This window comes from Mesoplodon densirostris, chromosome 6, assembly GCF_025265405.1.
Source record: "Mesoplodon densirostris isolate mMesDen1 chromosome 6, mMesDen1 primary haplotype, whole genome shotgun sequence".
Taxonomy (NCBI): domain Eukaryota; kingdom Metazoa; phylum Chordata; class Mammalia; order Artiodactyla; family Ziphiidae; genus Mesoplodon; species Mesoplodon densirostris.
The window spans coordinates 24,354,906-24,376,876 of record NC_082666.1 but is presented as its reverse complement, the minus strand read 5'-3'; the positions used below and the strand labels follow the sequence as shown (position 1 = coordinate 24,376,876).

The following is a 21,971-nucleotide window of genomic DNA, read 5'->3' as shown; positions in this document are numbered from 1 at the left end:
TGAAATTTATTATTTAACCAATCATTTTCTAATTGCAAATAAGAAAGGCTAAATTTTAGACAATAATGGTATATAGGTAATGATAAATTTAAAGCTATATTTTACAAAGCATCGGGATAATGCCTTAATAGTAAGATCAAAGAACATTTTATAAAAAATAAATAATTGGGCCTCCCTGGTGGCGCAAGTGGTTGAGAGTCCGCCTGCCGATGCAGGGGATACGGGTTCGTGCCCCGGTCTGGGAGGATCCCATATGCCGCGGAGCGGCTGGGCCCGTGAGCCACGGCCGCTGAGCCTGCGCGTCCGGAGCCTGTGCTCCGCAGCGGGGGAGGCCACAACAGTGAGAGGCCCGCATACCGCAAAAATAAATAAATAAATAAATAAATAAATAAATAATTGTCCAGGATTTTTTTTTTTTTTGCGGTACGTGGGCCTCTCACTGTCGTGGCCTCTCCTGTTGCGGAGCACAGGTTCCAGACATGCAGGCTCAGCGGCCATGGCTCACGGGCCTAGCCACTCCGCGGCATGTGGGATCTTCCCGGACCGGGGCACGAACCCGTGTCCCCTGCATCAGCAGGCGGACTCTCAACCACTGCGCCACCAGGGAAGCCCAATTGTCCAGGTTTTAAGGTATGATCAATTTTTCCCTTTATTAATGAGAAAAAATAATTTAGCAATAAATGAAAGTTCAAAAATTGATCCACCTGTAATAATCATCCTAGCCTCAGTTTATAAACATAAATAAAAGGTTTGGTGCTCATAAATAACTATTAATGATTTGTTTTTATTTCTCCAATCCAAATAATTCATTTTTCATAAGTGAATATTTATAAAGTTTTGGTTAGCTCTCTTACATTTATTTTTATTTGAAACTTAGAATGCCTGAGTTAATATCCTAAGGCAATAAAGAAACTTAAGTGTCCCGAATAGCTGATATTTCTGGTATTTTAAGAACTATGAAATTCATTCCAAACCTTTTCTAAATTTTACTGGGATACAGATCAGAGTATTTTTAAAATTACCATCTATAAGCAAAATATGTTCATATTTTAATCACATAGTATTTCTGCTGGGATTCAACAATTTTTATTTAATTTTATTTTTTAAACTGGCTGGTGGAGACACATAGGCTGGTTCGGGGATGCTGGCCTTTGAGGATGCCAGGAAACCAAAGGGAGAGCTGTTCCTTGAGTATGGCTGGATGCTGACTCTGCTTTTACCCACCATAGGGCACGAGACCTGCCCTTGCTGAGACTTAGTTTGGCTCAGCCAACAGAAGGGTCCAGGATGTCCACATACATTTCCTATTAAAGGCGCAGTTAATTTATAAAGTTCTTCCCAAATAATGATATATAAAAGAACCAAGAAGAAAGAAAAGATAAGTTTCTTGGAACTGGCCAGTCCCTCCCTTAAAGAGAGAGTGTCAGCAGCTGACATATAGTTGGAGGCTTTGCAAATGCACCTGCTCTGTGGGGCCACTGGAGTCAGCTAAGCTTCTGTACCTTTTGTTAAACAAATCAAGGAAGTAATTTAGGCTGTCAGCAGGTAGGAGAGGTTATGTATAAGTGTGTGTAAATCAGCTGCTGGGTGAATCATAATCTTCCTGAGACAAGTCCTCTTGGTTCTGCAGAAAAAGCTTATTCTAATGTAAAGGATTTACAGCCTCTAAGGGGTATACGACTTTACTGAGTAGTCATTTTTCAGAAAATGCATATGTAAAAGTAATTGATATAAACAAAAATCAAATTGTTCAATTAATTTCCATGAGAAATACTGGAGATACATTCCTTTGGAAAAAAATGATTTCAACTCAGTAAGAATCACACTTAAAGCAGCAAATCATTTAAAACCACATTTAAATTTCATGCAGCATAATTTCTGAAAATACTGTATCCCTTGGGTGGGTCTAAGAGCAGGGAATTTACACTTTGGTTGGAGGAGACAAGATGAGTGTGTGCACTTCTAATCTTCAGATTCTTCAACTTTATTATGTCTTCTATTAATTTCTTAACAGTCCTTTTGGATTTTATATATTTATATTCATATTTAGATGCTTAGTGGTCAATGCACATAGTTTAGGGGCCCAGATTCTACATGGTAGAGTATCTGAAACTATTTTATGAGTTGAAGTCCCCTATTTATGTGCTTTAAATCTTACTCTCTAATGTGTAAGAGAGTGACAAGGGACACAATATCTCTGTAGGTAACATGTGGAAGTGAAACAGAATAGGTCTGGTGTGAGGAAGGCCTCAAGTCAGAATAATAATGATATCCTTGGAGGTATTACTTTCTCTTTAGATCACTTCAATTCATAACTTAAAGAAATCAAAAAAGAGGGGAGGAGAGATGTACTCCAAGTGGGAGAAGGTGAGAACAAATGTCAAAAGCCACCATTAGATATTTTTGGGGGGGCTCTGAGGCTCCAGAAACCATAATGTATCATGAAAATAATGTTTAGAAAACATACCACTCATTTCCTTAATATAGGTTCTTGAGAGGTGCATCTGAAAAGGTGGCGAAAGGGATGCCTTTGGGCTAAACCTAAGGTATAAAAAAAAGGTAAATTAAAATTCAAATAGCAAGTCAATACCAAGTTTCAAACACTATACTTTTCATTTAAAGTCTCTGTGGCATTGAGCAGCAAAATAAGTCATTAAAATATTTCAAAAGGGGCAAAAATTATAATGATACCTGGTATCAACTTTCATGTTTCATATTCATCAGAGGAAAGTGTTATTAAAGGCTAAATTTAAACTAGGAATTTAAAAGAACTTAGAAGTCACATTTCCAATTAATCACCTCTAAGAAACCAGCAATACAAAATAAAGAAAACTATGCAAAGAATAAACAGTTGAACATAAAGAATATTTTGGACTATGACTAAAAAATGAAGGACTTGCATCACCAGGTATTGAAATGTGTTATAAAGGTACAACATTTAAAATAGTTGGACAAACAAGTAAAATAGTAGAGAGCTTAGAAACACTCAATTTACATTACATCTTAGCACATGATAAAAGTGGCATTTCAAACCAGAGAGGGGATTCCTCAATTAACTACTTAGGAAAGAAATGTAGATTTCCCACCTCATACACTCACCAAAAAAATTTTTATGTGAATTGTGCTGGATATATGTAGAAAAAATTTCTAAATATGCAGACAAAGAAATACCCCCCACCACCACCCACAAAGAGAAATAATTTGTATTCATGTCTGTCTCCCTCACTAGACCCCAAGTGTCTTAATTACTTGTGTTTCTTGTGCCTAGGGCAGTGCTTGGTACATGCAAGGGAGAGTGAATGCTGTAAGAATGAACAGGATGATTGAATGACTCAGAGTACATCTTGCCCAGCGGTGGGACTAGTGGTGATAGTGACAGTGCACCTATTCCGCAATTTTTCAGTAGTATGGAATACTCTAAAAGTTAGATCAGTTCTTTGAAATGAAGCGTATCTCCTCAAAGTAGTTTAATTCTAAAAGAAAGTATTAGATTGTAGGCGACCAGCAAAAGCTTACTTAGTATACGATGCTCTGCAATTATAAGAGCGTCACATTTGGGTATTAATGCATCTGGGTAATGACAGAAGATGCCAAAAACATATCCAGCTCCTACTTCTGCAGAACTGGCAGGGAGACAGCAATCCTTTCCCTTGCACCAGAGCCCTAAAAATGTAAACTGGAATCTTCCCCTGCTTTGAGTCAGCTGTGAGGGCTCTAGCAGAAAGCAGAGGGTTATAAGCGAACAGTGAAAGTACAGCAAGGATACAGCAGAGACTGCTATCATGCAAACATTGGTAGGTCTAATGCACAGGAAAGAAAACTGTCAACACAGCAAAAGAAAGATGTTCAAGGAAAACCGCAGGGACATGTGAAAACAAACTTAATAAGATAATAGAGGTCCAACCAGTTTTATAACAGTAAGTATAAAAGACATTATTTTGTTTCTTAAAAGACAAATACTTAGACTGTCCCCCCCCACAAAAAAACTCCCAACTCAAACATATGCCATTTATTAGAGACACATTATTATCCCACAAATATTTATTTAAGGACCTACTATTACATGCCAGGCATTGTGTCAGAGGGTAATGATCAATGATTAAACAAGAGGAAGGTACCATTATTCTCATGGACTACACGTATAGTTGAGAAAAGTGACTGTAGCAAGCAGCTAGTAGATGGCCCCCAGTGATTCTCCCCTCTGGTACCCACAACCTTGTGTAATCCCCTCCCTTTGAGTAACTCGCTTCTAATCAACAGGATACTTCAAGGTTGAGGGGATTATACATAATTAGATTACAAAAGATTCTAATTTCCACTTTGCTAGCATAATCTGTCTCTTGCTGGTTTCGATGAGGTAAAGAGCCATGTTAGGAAGGGCTATATGGCAAGAAATTGAAGGTGGTCTTTGGCCAATAGCCAGACGGAACTAAGGGACAATTCAAAAGGGATGGATTGTACTAACAACACACGAGTGAGCCTGGAAGGGGATTCCTGCTTAGCTGACCCAGCCATGGCCGATACCTTGATTGCAACCTCATGAGAAACTTTGAAGCACAGGATCTAGTTGGGTGGTTCTGAGATTCCTAACCCACAGAAGCTACAGGATAATAAGTATGTGCTGTAAACTGCTAAATTCGTGATAACCTGTTACACAACAGATAATTAATGAACTGACAGAATCTGTAAGAACAAAGTCTACTAAGTGTTATAACAGGGGCAGTAGGTGTTAACAAAAGCACATAACAAAAGCAACCAACTAAATTAGGAGGCAGAGAGAGGAGCAAGTAAAAAGTAAAGGTTATTAACACTTATTATAAAGTTATAATAATCTGAGTAGTTTGGCACTGCTAAAGAATAGACAGGTAATCAGTGATTCCAAATGGAAAGCCCAGAAACTGAGTCATATATTTATAACAATTTAGTATTGATAGAGATAGTGTTTCAAACCAGCAGGGAAAGAAAGGATTATGTCATAATTGATATTAGGACATCTGGCTAACAGGATTCCTACTCTCATGCTATACAACAAAATTAATTCTGGATGAATTAAAGATTTAAATGCAAAAATTGAAACCATAAAAATTCTAAAAGAAAACATACTACATAATATGGGGGTAGAAATGCTTTTCTAAGCATAACACCTGTAGGCAGAAGCCATAAAGGTAGAGATTAATAGATGTAAATAGAAAATTTTAAAGTTTTTGTATACCAAAAATACCATAATTAAACAAACTTGCCAACATTGGTAAAATTGCCAACATATTACAGGACAAAAGGCTCAACATCCTTAATTTATAAATCACTTTTACCAATTAGAAAGAAAAACCAACAAAAGACAAAAACCTGTAATTTACAAAAGATCTATAAATGGGCTAATAAACATGAAAAAATGTAACTTCCTTAAGAATCAAAATCAAAGAAATAGAAATTAAAACATATGTACATTTTTTTCACCTTTTAGAGTAGCAAATAAAACACTGATGCCCAATGTTGGCAAGTGCACAAGCAAACTATCATTCCCATATGCTTCTAGAAGAATCTAACTGGTATAATCTGTTTAGAGCACAAATTAGTAAAGCCTTAGTGTGTATACCCTCTTACCCAGAGAGTCTATTTCTACCAATTTATTCTAAGGAACTAGTTGTGAATATATGCAAGGATCATTCTACAAATATGTTCATTGTAGAATTGCTTACAATAGTGAAAATCATTTATATTCAACAATGAGTGACTGGACAATGGACTAGCCTGACACTAAAAATGATAACAGAGATGTGTACTTAATGATATGGAAAATGTTCACAATATATTGCCTTTTAAAACAGGTTATAAAATAGTAATATACATCATGACCCAATATGTATTTTTTAAAACTTATATAAATAAATAATGTAGAAAGATAATTTTTAATGGTTACATTTATGTCTGGGTTAGAGGTGACTTTTTTCTTCCTTTTACTTTCTTCTACTTTGCAAATTTTCTATACCATATACATTAGAACTTTTGTAATCAGAAGAAAGCAATAAATGTATTTTAGAAAATGCTTCCTATAAACATTTAGCACATGACTTTTAAACCTACAAGATCTCAGAAACCTACATTCATTTACTTTAACTTAATACTTGAAAGATGCCTTTTCAATCATGCTTCCCATTGGCTAATGCCAGACAGTCCTTTATTCATATCCAAAGTTCATGATCTTACTCACTACAATATACATACAGCAATTTCTTCTCTCATTCTAGGCCTAATGGAACCCTGGTTTTCAGTGCCATACTCATCTATGTTTTATGCATAAATATATTAAAAACCAAATTTTAATAATCTCATCATTTTAACAAAATACAACTGTCATGAATTGTATTTTTTTAGAAATAAACATTTCCCAGAGAAACCATAAATCAATCGTATATCCTCACTTTTGGCCCCTCTTTCTATTTTACTGTAGACACATGGTAAACTTAGATTGATACCTACAATATTAGAGAATATCAGTTATGTTATTTTTCTAGAACCTTCCAGTTTGTTAACCGGCAGGCATGAGTTCTTAACCAGAGTTTTTGAGAAGGGCTTCTGGGGCCCATGTATTCCCTGCATTAGTATACAAAGATGCATGTATATGTGCACAAAATTTTTCTGGGAAGATAATTTATAGCTTTCATTAGCGACTCTAAAGATTTGGTGACTCTAAAAAGTTTAAACTCATAATAACTTATACTACTTAATATTACTGCTTAATATTTCATAAGTTTAGAAATAAAATCTTTTGCTATTGCTCTATTTTGGTAAGAGCAACTTCTTTGATTTTATAATTAGAAAGGCAGCCCATAATCTCTGCCACCAGATGATATTTAGATTTCTCTTAAAATGTATCTTTCAAATTGTATTATGCTCTTTAAAAAAAGATTTGATGAAGATGTTTTACAACATCTTTAATAGAGTATAATTAAAATAGTCTGAAATATAATCCATACAAAGACAGATGAAGACAATTAGGTATGTAGTTCTAGAAATCATTGTACAATAATGTACAAGACATTCGACTATATGGAATTCAAAATTCTTATGGAGAAAGGCAAAAGACAAAAGCATATACTATATTAATTCTCAAAACTAAAACCATATAAAAAGATTTTGCTATCAATTTTTAACCTTTTATTGTGAAATATTTATAAATTCATGGGAATTTGCAAAAAATGTACATAGAAGTCCCATGTACCCTTCACCCAGTTTCCTCCAAGGGTAACATCTTGCATAGTACAATACCAAAACCAGGCAGCTGACATTGGTATAATCCAGAGCTTATTCAAATTCCACCAGTTTTAAACATACACGTGTGTGTGTATAGTTCTGTGCAATTTTACTACACATATAGGTCCATGTAATCACCACTACAATCAACATCCAGAACTATCCCATCACTACAAGGGTCCCTCTTTCTACCCCTTTATTGACACATCCTTCCCCCTTCCCCAACCCCTGACTCTTGGCAACTACTTCTCTGTTCTCTGTCTCTATAATTCTGTCATTTCAAGAATGTTATATAAATAGAATCACATAGTATGTAACTTTTTGAGATTGGCTTCTTTCACTCAGCATAATTCCCTTGAGATCCACTGATGTTGTTGCATGTGTCAATAGTTCATTCCTTTTTACTGCTGAGAGGTATTCTGCAGTGTGGATGTATTCAGTTTGCTGAACCTTTCAACTACTGAAGGATATCTGGGTTTTTGCCAGTTTGGGGCTATTATGAATAAAGTTACTATGGACACTTGTGTACAGGTTTTTGTGTGAATCTAAGTGTTCATTTCTCTGGGATAAATGTATAGGAGTGGGATTCCTGGGTCATATAGTGGTATCATGTTTTGTTTTTTTAAAAGGAAACTCCCCAACTATTTTCTATTGTGGTTGTACAATTTTATATTCCCAACAGCAATGTATGAGTGATCCATTTTCTCTGTATCCTTGCCAGATTCAGTATTATCACTATTTTTTAAATTGAAGTATATTTTACTTACAATATTATATTAGTTTCACGTGTACAGCATGGTGATTCGGTATTTTTGCAGATTATACTCCATTATAAGTTATTACAAGATAATGGCTAATAAGATAATTCCCTGTGCTATACAATAAATCCTTGTTGCTTATCTATTTTACACATAATAGTTTGTTAATCCCATGCCCCTAATTTGTCCCTCCCCCTCATCTCTCCCCTTGGGTAACCACAAGTTTGTTTTCTATATCTTTGACTTTGAGCCTGTTTCTCTTTTGCTGATATATTCACGTGTGGTATGTTTCAGATCCCACATATAAATGTGATATTATATAGTACTTGTCTTTGTCTGACTTATTTCACTAAGCATAATATTTTCTAGGTCCATCCACGTTGCTGTAAATGGCAGAATTTCATTCTTTTTTAGGGCTGAGTAATACTTCATTGTATATATATACCATATCATCTTTATCCATTCATCTGTTGATGGGCCCTTGGGTTGCTTCTGTGTCTTGGCTATTGTAAATAGTGCTGCTATGAACACTGGGGTGCATGTATCTTTTCAAATTAGTGTTTTTGTTTTTTTTCTGGACATATGCCCAGGAGAGGAGTTGCTGGGTCATATGGTAGTTCTATTTTTAGTTTTTTAAGGAATCTCCATACTGTTTTCTATAGTGGCTACACCAATTTACATTCCCACCAACAGTGTACAAGGGTTCCCTTCTCTCCACGTCCTCTCCAACACTGGTTATGTGCTGACTTTTTTTTTTTTGTATTAATATATTCTTTTTTTATTTTTATTTAATATTGGAGTACAGTTGATTAACAACATTGTGTTAGTTCCAGGTGTACAGCAAAGTGATTCAGTTATACATGTACATGTATCTATTCTTTTTCAAATTCTTTTCCCATGTAGGTTATTACAGAGCAGAGTTCCCTGTGCTATACAATAGGTCCTTGTTGGTTATCTATTTTAAATATGCAGTGTGTACATACCAATCCCAAACTCCCAATCTGCCCCTCTCCCCCATCCTTCCCCCTCTGGTAACCATAAGTTCATTCTCTATGTCTATGAGTCTGTTTCTGTTTTGTAAATGAGTTCAACTGTATCATTTTTTTAGATTCCACATAGAAGCGATGTTATACGACATGTCTTTCTCTGTCTGACTTCACTTAGTACGATCATCTCCAGGTCCATCCATGTTGCTGCAAATGGCATCATTTCATTTTTTTTATGGCTGAGTAATATTCCATTGTATATATGTACATCTTTATCCATTCATCTGTCAGTGGACATTTAGGTTGCTTCCATGTCTTGGCTATTGTAAACAGCGCTGCAGTGAACACTGGGGTAAATGTATCCTTTCGAACCGTGTTTTTCACCAGATATATGTCCAGGAGTGGGCTAGATCATGTGGTAGCTTTATTTTTAGTTTCTTAAGGAACCTCCATACTGTTCTCCATGGTGGCTGTACGAATTTACATTCCCACCAGCGGTGTAGGAGGGTTCCCTTTTCTCCACACCCTCTCCAGCATTTATTGTTTGTAGACTTTTGGATGATGGCCATCCTGACTGGTGTGAGGTGATATCTCATTGTAGTTTTGATTTACATTTCTCTAATAATTGGTGACGTTGAGCATCTTTTCATGTGCCTCTTGGCCATCTGTATGTCTTCTTTGGAGAAATGTCTGTTTAGGTCTTCTGCCCATTTTTTTGATGGGGTTGTTTGTTTTTTTGATATTGAGCTGCATGAGCTGTTTGTAAATTTTGGAGATTAATCCCTTGTCAGTAGCATCGTTTGCACATAATTTCTCCCATTCTGTGGGTTGTCTTTTCGTCTTGTTTATGGTTTCCTTTTCTGTGCAAAAGCATTTGAGTTTAATTCGGTCCCATTTGTTTATTTTTAATTTCCATTACTCTAGGAGACGAATCGAAAAAGATATTGCTGCGATTATGTCAAAGAGTGCTCTCTCTAAGAGTTTTATAGTATCCAGTCTTACATTTAGGTCTTTAATCCATTTTGAGTTTGTTTTTGTGTATGGTGTTAAAGAATGTTCTAATTTCATTAAAAATCTCGATTACTGGCTTCACTGGAAAACAGTAAGATCTGGCCACACAGGGCCCAAATTCCAACATGACAGCAGCTAGCTGAGGAGGGGCCCTCCCCGTTAGGACACGTGCCCATGATTTGCCTCTGTCTGCACCTACACCACCTGCCCAGGTCCTGTGGGCATCTCGGTTGGTGATTGTGCTGTGGGCTCCAACACAGGAAGATGGAAGGATTGGAATACACTTTCCATTCATTGCAGCAGGTGGAAGCTGGTTAGACTCTGGGGTCTAGATCTGAGGAGCTGAGATTGTGTCCTGCCCCAATCGGGGGCCGCAGGCTGTGGCCCTAAGACCAGCCATTTTACAAGCTGTGCCCACCTCAGTGGAGTGTGTGAGTGGCGGGTGTCTCTAGACTCCTGATGGAAAAATGCCAAGAGGGGCTTTCTGGTGACCAACACAGCAGCGCCCCTTTCCCAGCTGTATAACTAGTGCCTCGGTCTCCCCATCTGTAAAATGGGGGTATCACAGCAGCCAACTCAAAGGGTCATTATCAGGAATGATGATGCATGTAAAACACATAAGACAGTGTGTGGCACATAAGGGCTCAGTGTTCCGTACTGTTTTCATGAGTGGGGGTTGGGTTCCTTCAACCCATGATGGTGAGTCTCTCTGTGTATCAAGCTGCAGGAGGTTTGTTTTTTCTTGACCAATAATATCAAGAGAGTTCCCTAAGTGGCATGAAACATTATTCACCCGTGAGCCAAGGGCTCGTGGCATCCCAAGACAGACCTTTCCTCTTTGTCTGGAAACCTTCTGATCACCCCAGTTTTTCCACACGTCCTTGTGGTGGGAATGAAATGATGAGTGACTTCCTCCTTGGTCAGGATAACTAATTGCTCCAAAGTAAAGCCAAAGACAGGCCCTTTGGACACTTGGTTTGCAGCTCTGGAGGTCAGAAGTCAGAAATCCTCAGGATGTGGCCGCGGGTTGTAGGTGGGGGCAGGAGTGGAGGAGGAAGCCTCATCTGACACACACAGGCCACCTAAGAACCTGTAGAAGTAGGTGCCCCCTGGGCTCTGGGAACCAAAACTCCCTCTGGACCATTAGCTTTGGTGTTGACATTGTGTCTGCAGTCACTGTCCATCTGCTGTGTGCTCAGTGCTTCAATGGTGGAAACACCACGAGAGCGTGAATTGGGGGATCCTGGAAGGCTTCCTGGAGGAGGAGGCATCTCAGCTGACACCTCTCAGGCCACTGCTCACTTCCCTGCCCTCTGCTCAGTTCTGGTTTCGGCTTGCTCTTCTCTGGGTTCAAATGTCAGCTCTGTAGTGTCCAGGCTATGTGACCCCGGGCAAGCTTTAAGCCTCTCTGGGCCTCTGCTTCCACATCTGGGTCATTTTTGCCTGCTCTAGGAGGGCAGAGGTTCTTTGTCTGAATTCCAGTGCCTGGCATGTAGTTGGTGCTCAAAAACCTCACGGCGCGGACTAGGGCGACGGCAGCAGTGGCGGGACGGGAGACGCGGAGCCGGGGAGCGGCCCGGCCATGGCCCGGGACCTGCTCGGGTGCGGCGGCGGCAGCGGCGGTGCTTTGTCTCCCGGGCGGCTGAGCCGGCGCAGCCTGTGCTGACTTTTTGACGATAGCCACACTGACAGGTGTGAGATGGTACATCATTGTAGCTTTGATTTGCATTTCCCTCATGCTTAGTGATGTTGAGCTTTTCATGTGCCTGGGGTCACCTGCATATCCTCTTTGGAAAAATGTCTATTCAGGTCTTCTGTTCACTTTTTTGATTGGGGTGTTTGTTTTTTTTGATATTGAACTGTATGAGCTGTTTATATACTTTGGATATTAACCACTTGTTGGTCACATCATTTGCAAATATTTCTCCCATTGTGCAGGTTGTCTTTTGGTTTCGTTGCTGTTCAAAAGCTTTTAAGTTTAATTAGGTCCCATTTAAAAATTTTTGCTTTTATTTCTTTTGCCTTAGGAGACAAATCCAAACAAATATTGCTACAATTTATGTAAAAGAGTATTCTGCCTATGTTCTTCTAGGACTTTTAAGGTTTCAGTTCTTACATTTACTTCTTTAAACCATTTTTAGTTTACTTTTGTATACAGTGTGAGAGAATGTTTTAATATCTTGTTTTACATGTAGCTGTCCAGTTTTCCCAGCACTAACTTGTTAGAGAGACTGCCTTTTCTCCATTGTATATTCTTGCCTCCTTTGTCATATATTGACCACAGGTGCATGGGTTTACTTCTGGACTCTCTATTCTGTTCCATTGATCTATGTGTCTGTTTTTGTGCCCATACCATGCTGTTTCTATTACTGTAGCTTTTTAGTATTGTCTGAAGTCTGGGAGGGTTATACTCCAGCTTTGTTCTTTTTTCTCAAGGTTGTTTTCGCAATTCAGGGTCTTTTGCTGTTCTATATGAATTTTAGGATTATTCTAGTTCTGTGAACAATGTCCTGGCTATTTTGATAGGGACTGTATTAAATCTGTAGATTGCTCTGGGTAGTATGGCCAGTTTAACAATATTAATTCTTCCAATCCAAGAGCATGGGATATCTTTCCTTCTTTGTACCATCTTCAATTTCCTTCATCAATGCTTTATAGTTTTCAGAATATAGGTTTTACACCTCCTTAGCAAAGTTTATTCCTAGGTGTTTTATTCTTTTTGATATCATTTTAAATGTGACTGCTTTCTTACTCTCTCTTTGATATTTCATTATTAGTGTATAGAAACACAACAGGTTTCTGTATATTAATTTCATATCCTGCAACCTTACTAAATTCATTTATTAGCTCTAATAGTTTTGGGGTGGAGACTTTAGGGTTTTCTATTTAAAGTATCATGTTATCGGCAAGTAGTGACAGTTTTACCTCTTCCCTCCCAATCTGGATACCTTTTATTTCTTTTTCTTCTCTGACTGCTGTGGCTAGGACTTCCAATAATATGTTAAATAGAAGTGGCATGAGTGGGCATCCTTGTCCTATTCTTGAATTTAGTGGGAAGGTTTTCACCACTGAGTATGATTTTGGCTGTGGGTTTGTCATAAATGGCCTTTATTATGTTGAGATATATTCCCTCTATACCCACTTTGATGAGAATTTTTATCATGAATGGATATGGAATTTTGTCAAATGCTTTTTCTGTGTCTCTTGAGATGATCATGTGATTCTGATCCTTCCTTTTGTTAATGTGGTGTATCACACTGATTGATTTACAAATGTTGAACCATCCCTGTGACCCTGGAATAAATCCAAACTTGATCATGGTGTATGACCCATTTTATATATTGTCAGATTTGGTTTGCTAATATTTTGTTGAGGATTTTTTTTTTTTTTTTTTTTTTTTTGCTGTACGCGGGCCTCTCACTGCTGTGGCCTCTCCCGTTGCGGAGCACAGGCTCCGGACACACAGGCTCCGCGGCCATGGCTCGCGGGCCCAGCCGCTCCGCGGCATGTGGGATCTTCCGGGATCGGGGCACGAACCCGTGTCCCCTGCATCGGCAGGCGGACTCTCAACCACTGCGCCACCAGGGAAGCCCTGTTGAGGATTTTTGCATCTATATTCATCAAAGATATTGGCCTGTAATTTACTATCTCTATAGTATCTCTGTCTGGTTTTGGTATCAAGATAATGGTAGCCCCATGGAATGAATGTGGGAGTGTTCCCTCTTCAGTTTTTTGGAATAGTTTGAGAAGGATAGGTATTAGTTCTTCTTATATGTTTGGTAGAATCCCACTGTGAAGCCATCCAGCCCTGGACTTTGTTTGCTTAGAGTTTTTCTATTACAAATTCAATTTCACTTCTAGTGGCCAGTCTGTTCAAATTGTCTGTATGTTCTTATTTCAGTCTTGGCAGGCTGTATGTTTCTAGAAATTTGTCCATTTCATTGGCATATAACTGTTCATAGTATTATGATTTTTTTTAATATCTCTGTGGTATCAGTTGTTATTTCTCCTCTTTCACTTATTTGAGTCCTCTCTTTTTTCTTTTTTTCTTTTTTTTTTTTTTTTTTTGCGGTACACAGGCCTCTCACTGCCGTGGCCCCTCCCGCTGCAGAGCACAGGCTCTGGACGCTCAGGCCCAGTGGCCATGGCTCACGGGCCTAGCCACTCCATGGCATGTGGGATCCTCCCGGACCAGGGTACGAACCCACATCCCCTGCATTGGCAGGCGGACTCTCAACCTCTGCACCACCAGGGAAGCCCTCTCTTTTCTTCTTGGTAAGCCTGGCTAAAGGTTTATCAATTTTTTAATCTTTTTAAAAAAACAGCTCTTGGCCTCATTGATCTTTTCTATTGTTTTTATGATCTCTTACTTATTTCTTCTCTGATCTTTATCATTTCATTTTTTCTGCTGACTTTGGGCTTTGTTCTTTTTCTAATTCTTTTAGGTGGTAGGTTAGGTTGTTTGAGATTTTTTCTTGTTTCTTGAAGAAGGACTGTGTCACTATAAACTTCCCTCTCAGAGCTGCATTTGATGCATCCTAACTTTGGAAAGTTCTATTTCCATTTTCATTTGTCTTTTGAGGTATTCTCTGATTTCCTCTTTTTTTTAACTTTTTAAATTTGTTTATTTTTGGCTGCATTGGGTCTTCATTGCTGTGCGCAGGCTTTCTCTAGCTGTGGCGAGCACGGGCTACTCTTCATTGTGGGGTGCGGGTTTCTCATTGAGGTGTCTTCTCTTGTTGTGCAGCACAGGCTATAGGTGTGTGGGCTTTAGCTGTTGTGGTGCATGGGCTCAGCAGTTGTGGGTTGTGGGCTCTAGAGCACAGGCTCAGTAGTTGTGATGCACAGGCTTAATTGCTCCACAGCATGTGGGATCTTACCAGACCAGGGCTCGAACCTGTGTCCCCTGCATTGGCAGGCAGATTCTTAACCACTGTGCCACCAGGGAAGCCCTCTGATTTCCTCCTTGATTTCATCATTGACCAGGGTTTTTTAGTAGCATGTTCTTTAGCCTCCACATGTTTCTTCTTTTCCCATTTTTCTTTCCATAGTTGATTTCTAGTTTCATACCATTGTGGTCAGAAAAAAAATGCTTAATATAATTTCTTCCTCTTAAATTTGTTGAGGCTTGTTTTGTGGCCTAGTATGTGATCTGTCCTGGAGAATGTTCCATGTGCACTTGAAAAGAATGTGTATTCTGCTGTTTTTGGATTTAATGTCCTATAGATAGCTATTAAGTCCAATTGGTCTGTTGTGTTGTTTAAGACCACTGTTACCTCTTGATTTTCTGTCTGGATGATCTGTCCATTGATGCCAGTGGGTGTTAAGGTCCCCTACTATTATTGTATCATTATTTTTTATTTTAGTCATTCTGATAGGTGTGTTGTGGTGGTATGTCAATGCAGTTTTTAAAAAATATTTATTTATTTGGCTGTGCCGGGTCTTAGCTGTGGCACACAGGATCTTTGTTGCTGTCTGTGGGAACTTCGTTGCAGCATGTGGGATCTAGTTCCTTGATCAGGGATTGAACCTGGGCCCCCTGCACTGGGAGCACAGAGTCGTAGCCAATGGACCACCAGGGAAGTCCCTGTCAATGTAGTTTTAATTTACATTTCCCTAATAGCTAATGAAGTTGAACATATTTTCATGTGTTTTTACATTTAAAGTAATTATCATTTTGTTAGGGCTTATGTCTGCACTTTATTATTTGTTTTCTATTTGTTCCCTGTTTCTCATTCTCCTATTTATCTTTTCTTGCACTCTTGTGGGTTAAACATTTTTGAAAATTCCATTCTGATTTACTTATAATGTTTTTTTAGTATATCACTTTGTATAGTTTTCTTGTTGGTTGCTTATGCATTTCAATACACATATAACATCACATTCTACTCATCTCAATGTTTTGCCACTTCAAGTATAAAAACCTTACTTTCATCTAGGTCTCCTTGCCCTCCCTACTTTACAAATACAATTGCTTTAAGTTTTTCGCTACATATGTTAGCACCTCATCAGATGGTGTTATACTTTTTACTTCAAACTAATATGATTTAAGAAACTCATGAGAAGAAGGATAATCCATTTATTTACACCTGTTTTTACCCATTTTGCTCTTTCCTTTCTGAAGTTCCAAGCCATTTTATATTACACCTTTTCTGTTGAGAGAACTTCCTTTAGTCACTCTTTAGGAGTAAGTCAGCTAATGACAAATTCTCTTAGTTTTCTTTCATCTGAGAATGTTTTTATTTCCCTTTCAGCCCTGAAGTATACTTTTGCTGGATACAAAATTTGTGGTTGATAGTTTTTTTCCTTTCAGCACTAAAAATATGCCATTTCCTTCCTTCATGATTCCTCCATGACTGTGAATGAGAAATCCACTGTCATTAAAACTGGTATTCCCCTACGGGTGATGTGTCATTTCTCTCTGGCTGTTTACAAGATTTTTTCTTTGTCTTTAGTTTTCAGAAGTTTCATTATGATGTGCCTTGGTGTGGGATTCTTTGGATTCATCCTGTCCGGAATTTCCTAAGCTTCTTGAATCTGTAGGTTTACGTCCTTAGGCAAATTTGAGAAGTTTTCAGCCATTATGCCTTCAAATACTCTTTCAGCCCCATTCTTTGTTTTGAGGCTCTGATAATACAAATATTAGATCTTTTCTTATTTTCTCCACAGGTCCCTAAGGGTCTGCTAGATATTTTTCCCCCCATAGGCCCCTCAGGTTCAGCTAATTATTTTGTTTTGTTTAAGTCTGTTTACTCTGTTGTCCAGATTGGGTAATTTCTATTGTTCTATCTTCAGGTTCACTAATTCTGTGCTCTATCATATTCATTCTGTTACTGAGCTCATACAGTGCATTTTTATTTTGGTTGTTTCATTTGGTTCTTTTTTGTATGTTCTCTTTCTTTGGTGAATTTTCTATTTTTTCATTTTTTTCAAAAGTATTTGCAATTGCAAATTGAAGCATTTTTACAACAGCTGCTTTAAAATCGTTGTCAGATAATTACAACATCTGATTCACCATAATGTTGGTGTCTGTTGGTTATCTTTTCTCATTCAAGTTGTCATTTTCCGGCCTCTTAGTATAAAGATTGACTTTTTTTATTGTAACCTGGACATTTGGACATATGTTAAGACGAATGTCCTATTTTATTTTATTTTAATTTTTTTTACATCTTTATTGGAGTATAATTGCTTCACAATGGTGTGTCAGTTTCTGCCCTACAACAAAGTGAATCAGTTACAAATGTCCTGTTTTAGCAGGCAGTTACTCCATTTAGGTTTATCATATACCTCCTGGCCCACCTTTGTAGGCTGTGGTTCCAATAATAATTTAGTTTTCAGGGCCCTCATGGTGCTATTCTGATCTGGTACAGCAGTATACACTTCCCTGGGCCCCTACTGCTGGGGAGGAGGGGTGGGAGCACACTAGGCAGCAGGTCAGAGAGCACCACCTTGGGCCTACTCTGTGGGCTGCTTGGTGCTGGCAAGGCCCCCACTCAATCACTGCTAGTGCTACCTGCAGGGATGGAAGGCACTTACCTGGGCCATGCAATAGCACTAGGTGAGAGGGAGGAGACACCAGGCCATGGGGTGGAGAATGCTCCTCTGGGCCCACAATCCAGGATGCCTGGTTTTGCTGTCATTTTATAGATTCATTCAAAATCTTGAAATTTAGGCCCACAACCAGAGAAGACAATGGTACCTCAGTCACATAATGGACATAACTAGTGCTTTGGGTCAAGATCCAAATTTTAATTATGTATTTTCTAGACCTTATCAAAAATTATAATAACTAACCATAAACACCATTAAATATATACCATTATGAAAAATATTTAAGGGTTACTTTATAAAAAATACTAAAATATAAAAAATTAGTACCCTTTTACCTAACTTAACAAAATTAATTATTTCTAAATAGTCTAGTGTTGGGGGAGTGCTTGGGGGGAAGGGGACTATCTTTTATACAAAATGGAAGTTTTGAACACTGATTTAAATGAACATGATACAACAAAATTTGTTTTGCAGAGTTACAAACAGGATGGAAGAATGTGCTACTGATTCATCAGGAGATGGCAAGCTTTTTCTGTGAAGGGTCTAACAGTATACATTTTAGGCTTTGCTGGCCATACTGTCTCTGCACAACTGCACAACTCTGTAGTTGTGTAAAAGCAACCACAGACAATATATAAATAAAGAATGTGGCTGTGTTCCAATAAAACGTTATTTACAAAAACAGGCAATGGCCCATAAGTTGTAGTTTGCTCACCTGAGTTACCTCATAAAACCATAAAATTTACAGCCAGAAAGGAACTTTGAGATCACCCAGTTAACATTTTCATTGGTCAAATGAAGATACCACAGCCCCAAAAGATGAAATAATTTCACTTATTTCACCTGGCTAGTGAATGGCATCATTCAAACTAAAACTTTACAGTTGTGTTATTACTTCCAGTCCAGTATTCTGATGCATGGATGTATAATGCTACTGTATAATTATGGGTATAATTATTGGAACACAGTAGAGTGTACAAATCAATCAGATTTTATTTAAAACTTACAAAATTAATTGTATGAAAGGTTTTCAGAAAAAGTAAGTTATGCTGAAATAGCATCTTAGATCAATTTGTGAGAACTTTTAAAATAATTTTTACAAAGAGAGATTACCAATAATGCACAACAAATACAAAATGGAGATATTCAGAGAATGACATTTAGGCAGCCAGGAAAGTGGACTAACTAGTAATGATGCATTTCTCTACTAACGTGTGAACTTGTATTACACAAAACAGAAAGTACTTCCTTCTTACCCTGAACACACATGTTTAATATTTATTATCCTAGGTTCACCAAACTTCTCCTTTTAGTCAGACAAAGCCCAAATACCTGTTGTTGGTAGACATGGTCACATGCCTCTGCACTGGAACATCTTTGAATACTTCATTTCCAATAGTTGTATGTAATGTGTAAGGCAGCATTTCAGCAACAGATTTAACTCCAAGACAGTCTCCTTTGTCTCTTAACAGTGTTGGATTAGGTTTTTTGTTGATAGAAAAATCTGAAGAAAATCCTGGTTGTCTGAGGGTTGCTTTTGGTTTTCCTACGAAGTCAGGCATACATAACGGAATTGATTAGCTTCCCCAAACCATGGTTTCATTATGTCATTCCCCTGTCCAGATGTTTTCTGTCAGTCTCTATTCTCAGAACAGTTTGTAAGAATATGAGGAGGTGTCACACCAGTCAGAATGGCCATCATCAAAAATCTACAAACAATAAATGCTGGAGAGGGTGTGGAGAAAAGGGAACCCTCTCGCACTGTTGGTGGGAATGTAAACTGATGCAGCCACTATGGAGAACAGTATGGAGGTTCCTTAAAAAACTAAAAATAGAAGTACCATACGACCCAGCAATCCCACTACTGGGCATATACTCTGAGAAAACCATAATTCAAAAAGGGTCATGTACCACAATGTTCACTGCAGTTCTATTTACAGTAGCCAGGACATGGAAGCAACCTAAGTGTCCATTAACAGATGAATGGATAAAGAAGATGTGGCACATATATACAATGGAATATTACTCATCCATAAAAGGAAACGAAATTGAGTTATTTGTAGTGAGGTAGATGGACCTAGAGTCTGTCATACAGAGTGAAGTAAGTCAGAAAGAGAAAAACAAATACTGTATGCTAACACATATATATGGAATCTAAAAAAAAAAAAAAAAAAAAAAGGTCATGAAGAACCTAGGGGCAGGACGGGAATAAAGACACAGACATAGAGAATGGACTTGAGGACACGGGGAGGCGGAAGGGTAAGCTGGGACAAAGTGAGAGAGTGGTATGGACATATACTACCAAATGTAAAATAGATAGCTAGTGGGAAGCAGCCGCATAGCACAGGGAGATCAGCTCGGTGCTTTGTGACTACCTAGAGGGGTGGGATAGGGAGGATGGGAGGGAGACGCAAGAGGGAGGAGATAAGGGGATATATGTATATGTATAGCTGATTCACTTTGTTATAAAGCAGAAACTAACACACCATTGTAAAGCAATTATACTCCAATAAACATGTTAAAAAATAAATAAGTAAATTTTTTAAAAAAATAAAGAATATGAGGAGATGGTCACTAGAGGGTCAGTCAGCAGGGGATGAGTAGATTGGTGTATTTAGCAGATGAGGTTCTTCAAAACATGGCTTCATCTGCTAGACTAGCCCATTACTTTCCCTCTACTCACCAAGTAACTTGGTGGCAGTCACCTCACATTCTTACAAATGCAGCACACTCAGCCATTATCTCAGTCCTCCCATCTCTTCTCCATCAATTTAAATTCTTCCAACTGTTAGAGGTCTGGGTTTAAGTCTCCCCTTTGCCATGAAGCCCTCCACTGCCATTCTCACAATGATTGCTCCTTTGTCTAAAATGCTCCTTGTGGCATTTAGGAATCAACTCTTTTCTACCATCATTGAACTATTTCTTGAGAATTTAGTTTTAGAAATGATTATAAGCTCCTTGAGATAAATGATCAGTAAACACAGGCTGAGTTGCCTATAATACCTTTATGCACTATATAATTCACGTTTTTCTGAAAATAGAGGATTTATAGTAAAAGACATGATTTCCTAAGTAAGACATTAACTTAGAGGTTCTTGGCTCATCCAACATTCTAGAGGAGCCTTTCCCCCAAAATAAAGAGTAAAACCACACTTTACCATAATAAGTTTAATTAAAATCTATGCTGAGTTATTTCACACTGTATAATTACTTTACTTAGTAAGTCATGCTTATCAGGTTCACTTAATTTCAAATGGAAATACTAGCTTCAGGACTTCTCCCTTGACATATGAATATTAACAAATAAAGGTGTTTATCATGAATACAAGCAATATTTCCATCTGACAGTATATTCACAGACAGGTTTTAAAAGTTTAGCATGTGAAAAGATCTTACCTTCTAGAAAAAATGGCATGGTTTTCTTTACTCTCATTTGACAATTAACTTGCCGACCAGTTTTCCTTTTAGAACTCCTCTGACGAGCCACTAACTGAGCAATTCTTGCAGTTTCTGTGCAGGCCACGGCATAGCAGGTAATCTAATTATGAGAGGCAAGGTGAGAGGAGAAACATTTCTCAGATTCACTGGTACCTAAAGGCTGATTTTTCCAAGTGCATCTTTGTGTGTTTATATGTCCCAAATCAAGCTGTATGCAAATATTCACATCTCTCTCTCTTTGATAATGTTAGAGTTAAATTATATTTTCTGCAAGAGAAATCAAGCATAGTCCGGCACACTGAATAATCTCTCCTCAAATTGAAACTTTCACTTATTCCTTAAACAGGTATTTATTAAGCATCTAAAATGTGCTAGGTACTGTAGGATTAACAAATGAACCAAATGAAACCTGTGATTTGCATATATTATCTCATATAATTTGTGAGATATATTTTATTCCCATTTTACACATGGGAAAACAGAGGCTCAGGAAAGTTAAGCAAACTTCTCAAGCCACACAGCTAGGCTATCTCTCTGAATTCAAAGTACACACTTGTAACTGCTATTTGTATTTAGTGATCTCCCGAAGACCACTAAATCCTGGTCTTGCACTGCAATGGATTAGCTGGGTGACTTGGGGCAAACCAGTTTACTTCTAAAATCTTCATATTATCAGCTGTAAAACAGGGAAGAGCTTAGATCTGGGGTTTTCAAACTGTTCAATGGAGCCATAGAATTCCATGGAGGTGCCTCCGGGCTGTGAGGGCAAGACAGGGTAAGCAGAGGCCTGGACCTCTGGCACCTACTTAAAATACAGTAGCTCAGCTTTTTATCTTTAAAAAAAAATGGTGGGATATATAGGATATTTGAAAAAGGATTTGAAAAAAGAATGTAGACTGTTGAGATTAGACTATCTCTAGAGAACCATCTAGTGTTAAAGTCTTTGATTCTAAGTTGAAATCAAGAACAGGAA

The 21,971-nt window shown here is 38.0% G+C and overlaps 1 protein-coding gene across 1 annotated transcript in view; it reads right to left on the bottom strand.

Annotated features, from left to right (window-relative positions):
- Positions 1–21,971, bottom strand: part of TDRD7 (tudor domain containing 7) — a 93,154-nt gene that overhangs the window by 46,903 nt on the left and 24,280 nt on the right. Inside the window, exons 3-5 of the mRNA XM_060101784.1 lie at positions 20,957–21,098; positions 18,893–19,106; positions 2,468–2,541 (exon numbers count right to left, since the gene is read on the bottom strand). Of these exons, the coding sequence (XP_059957767.1) occupies positions 2,468–2,541; positions 18,893–19,106; positions 20,957–21,098 (430 nt within the window). The remainder of the gene's footprint in view (positions 1–2,467; positions 2,542–18,892; positions 19,107–20,956; positions 21,099–21,971) is intronic.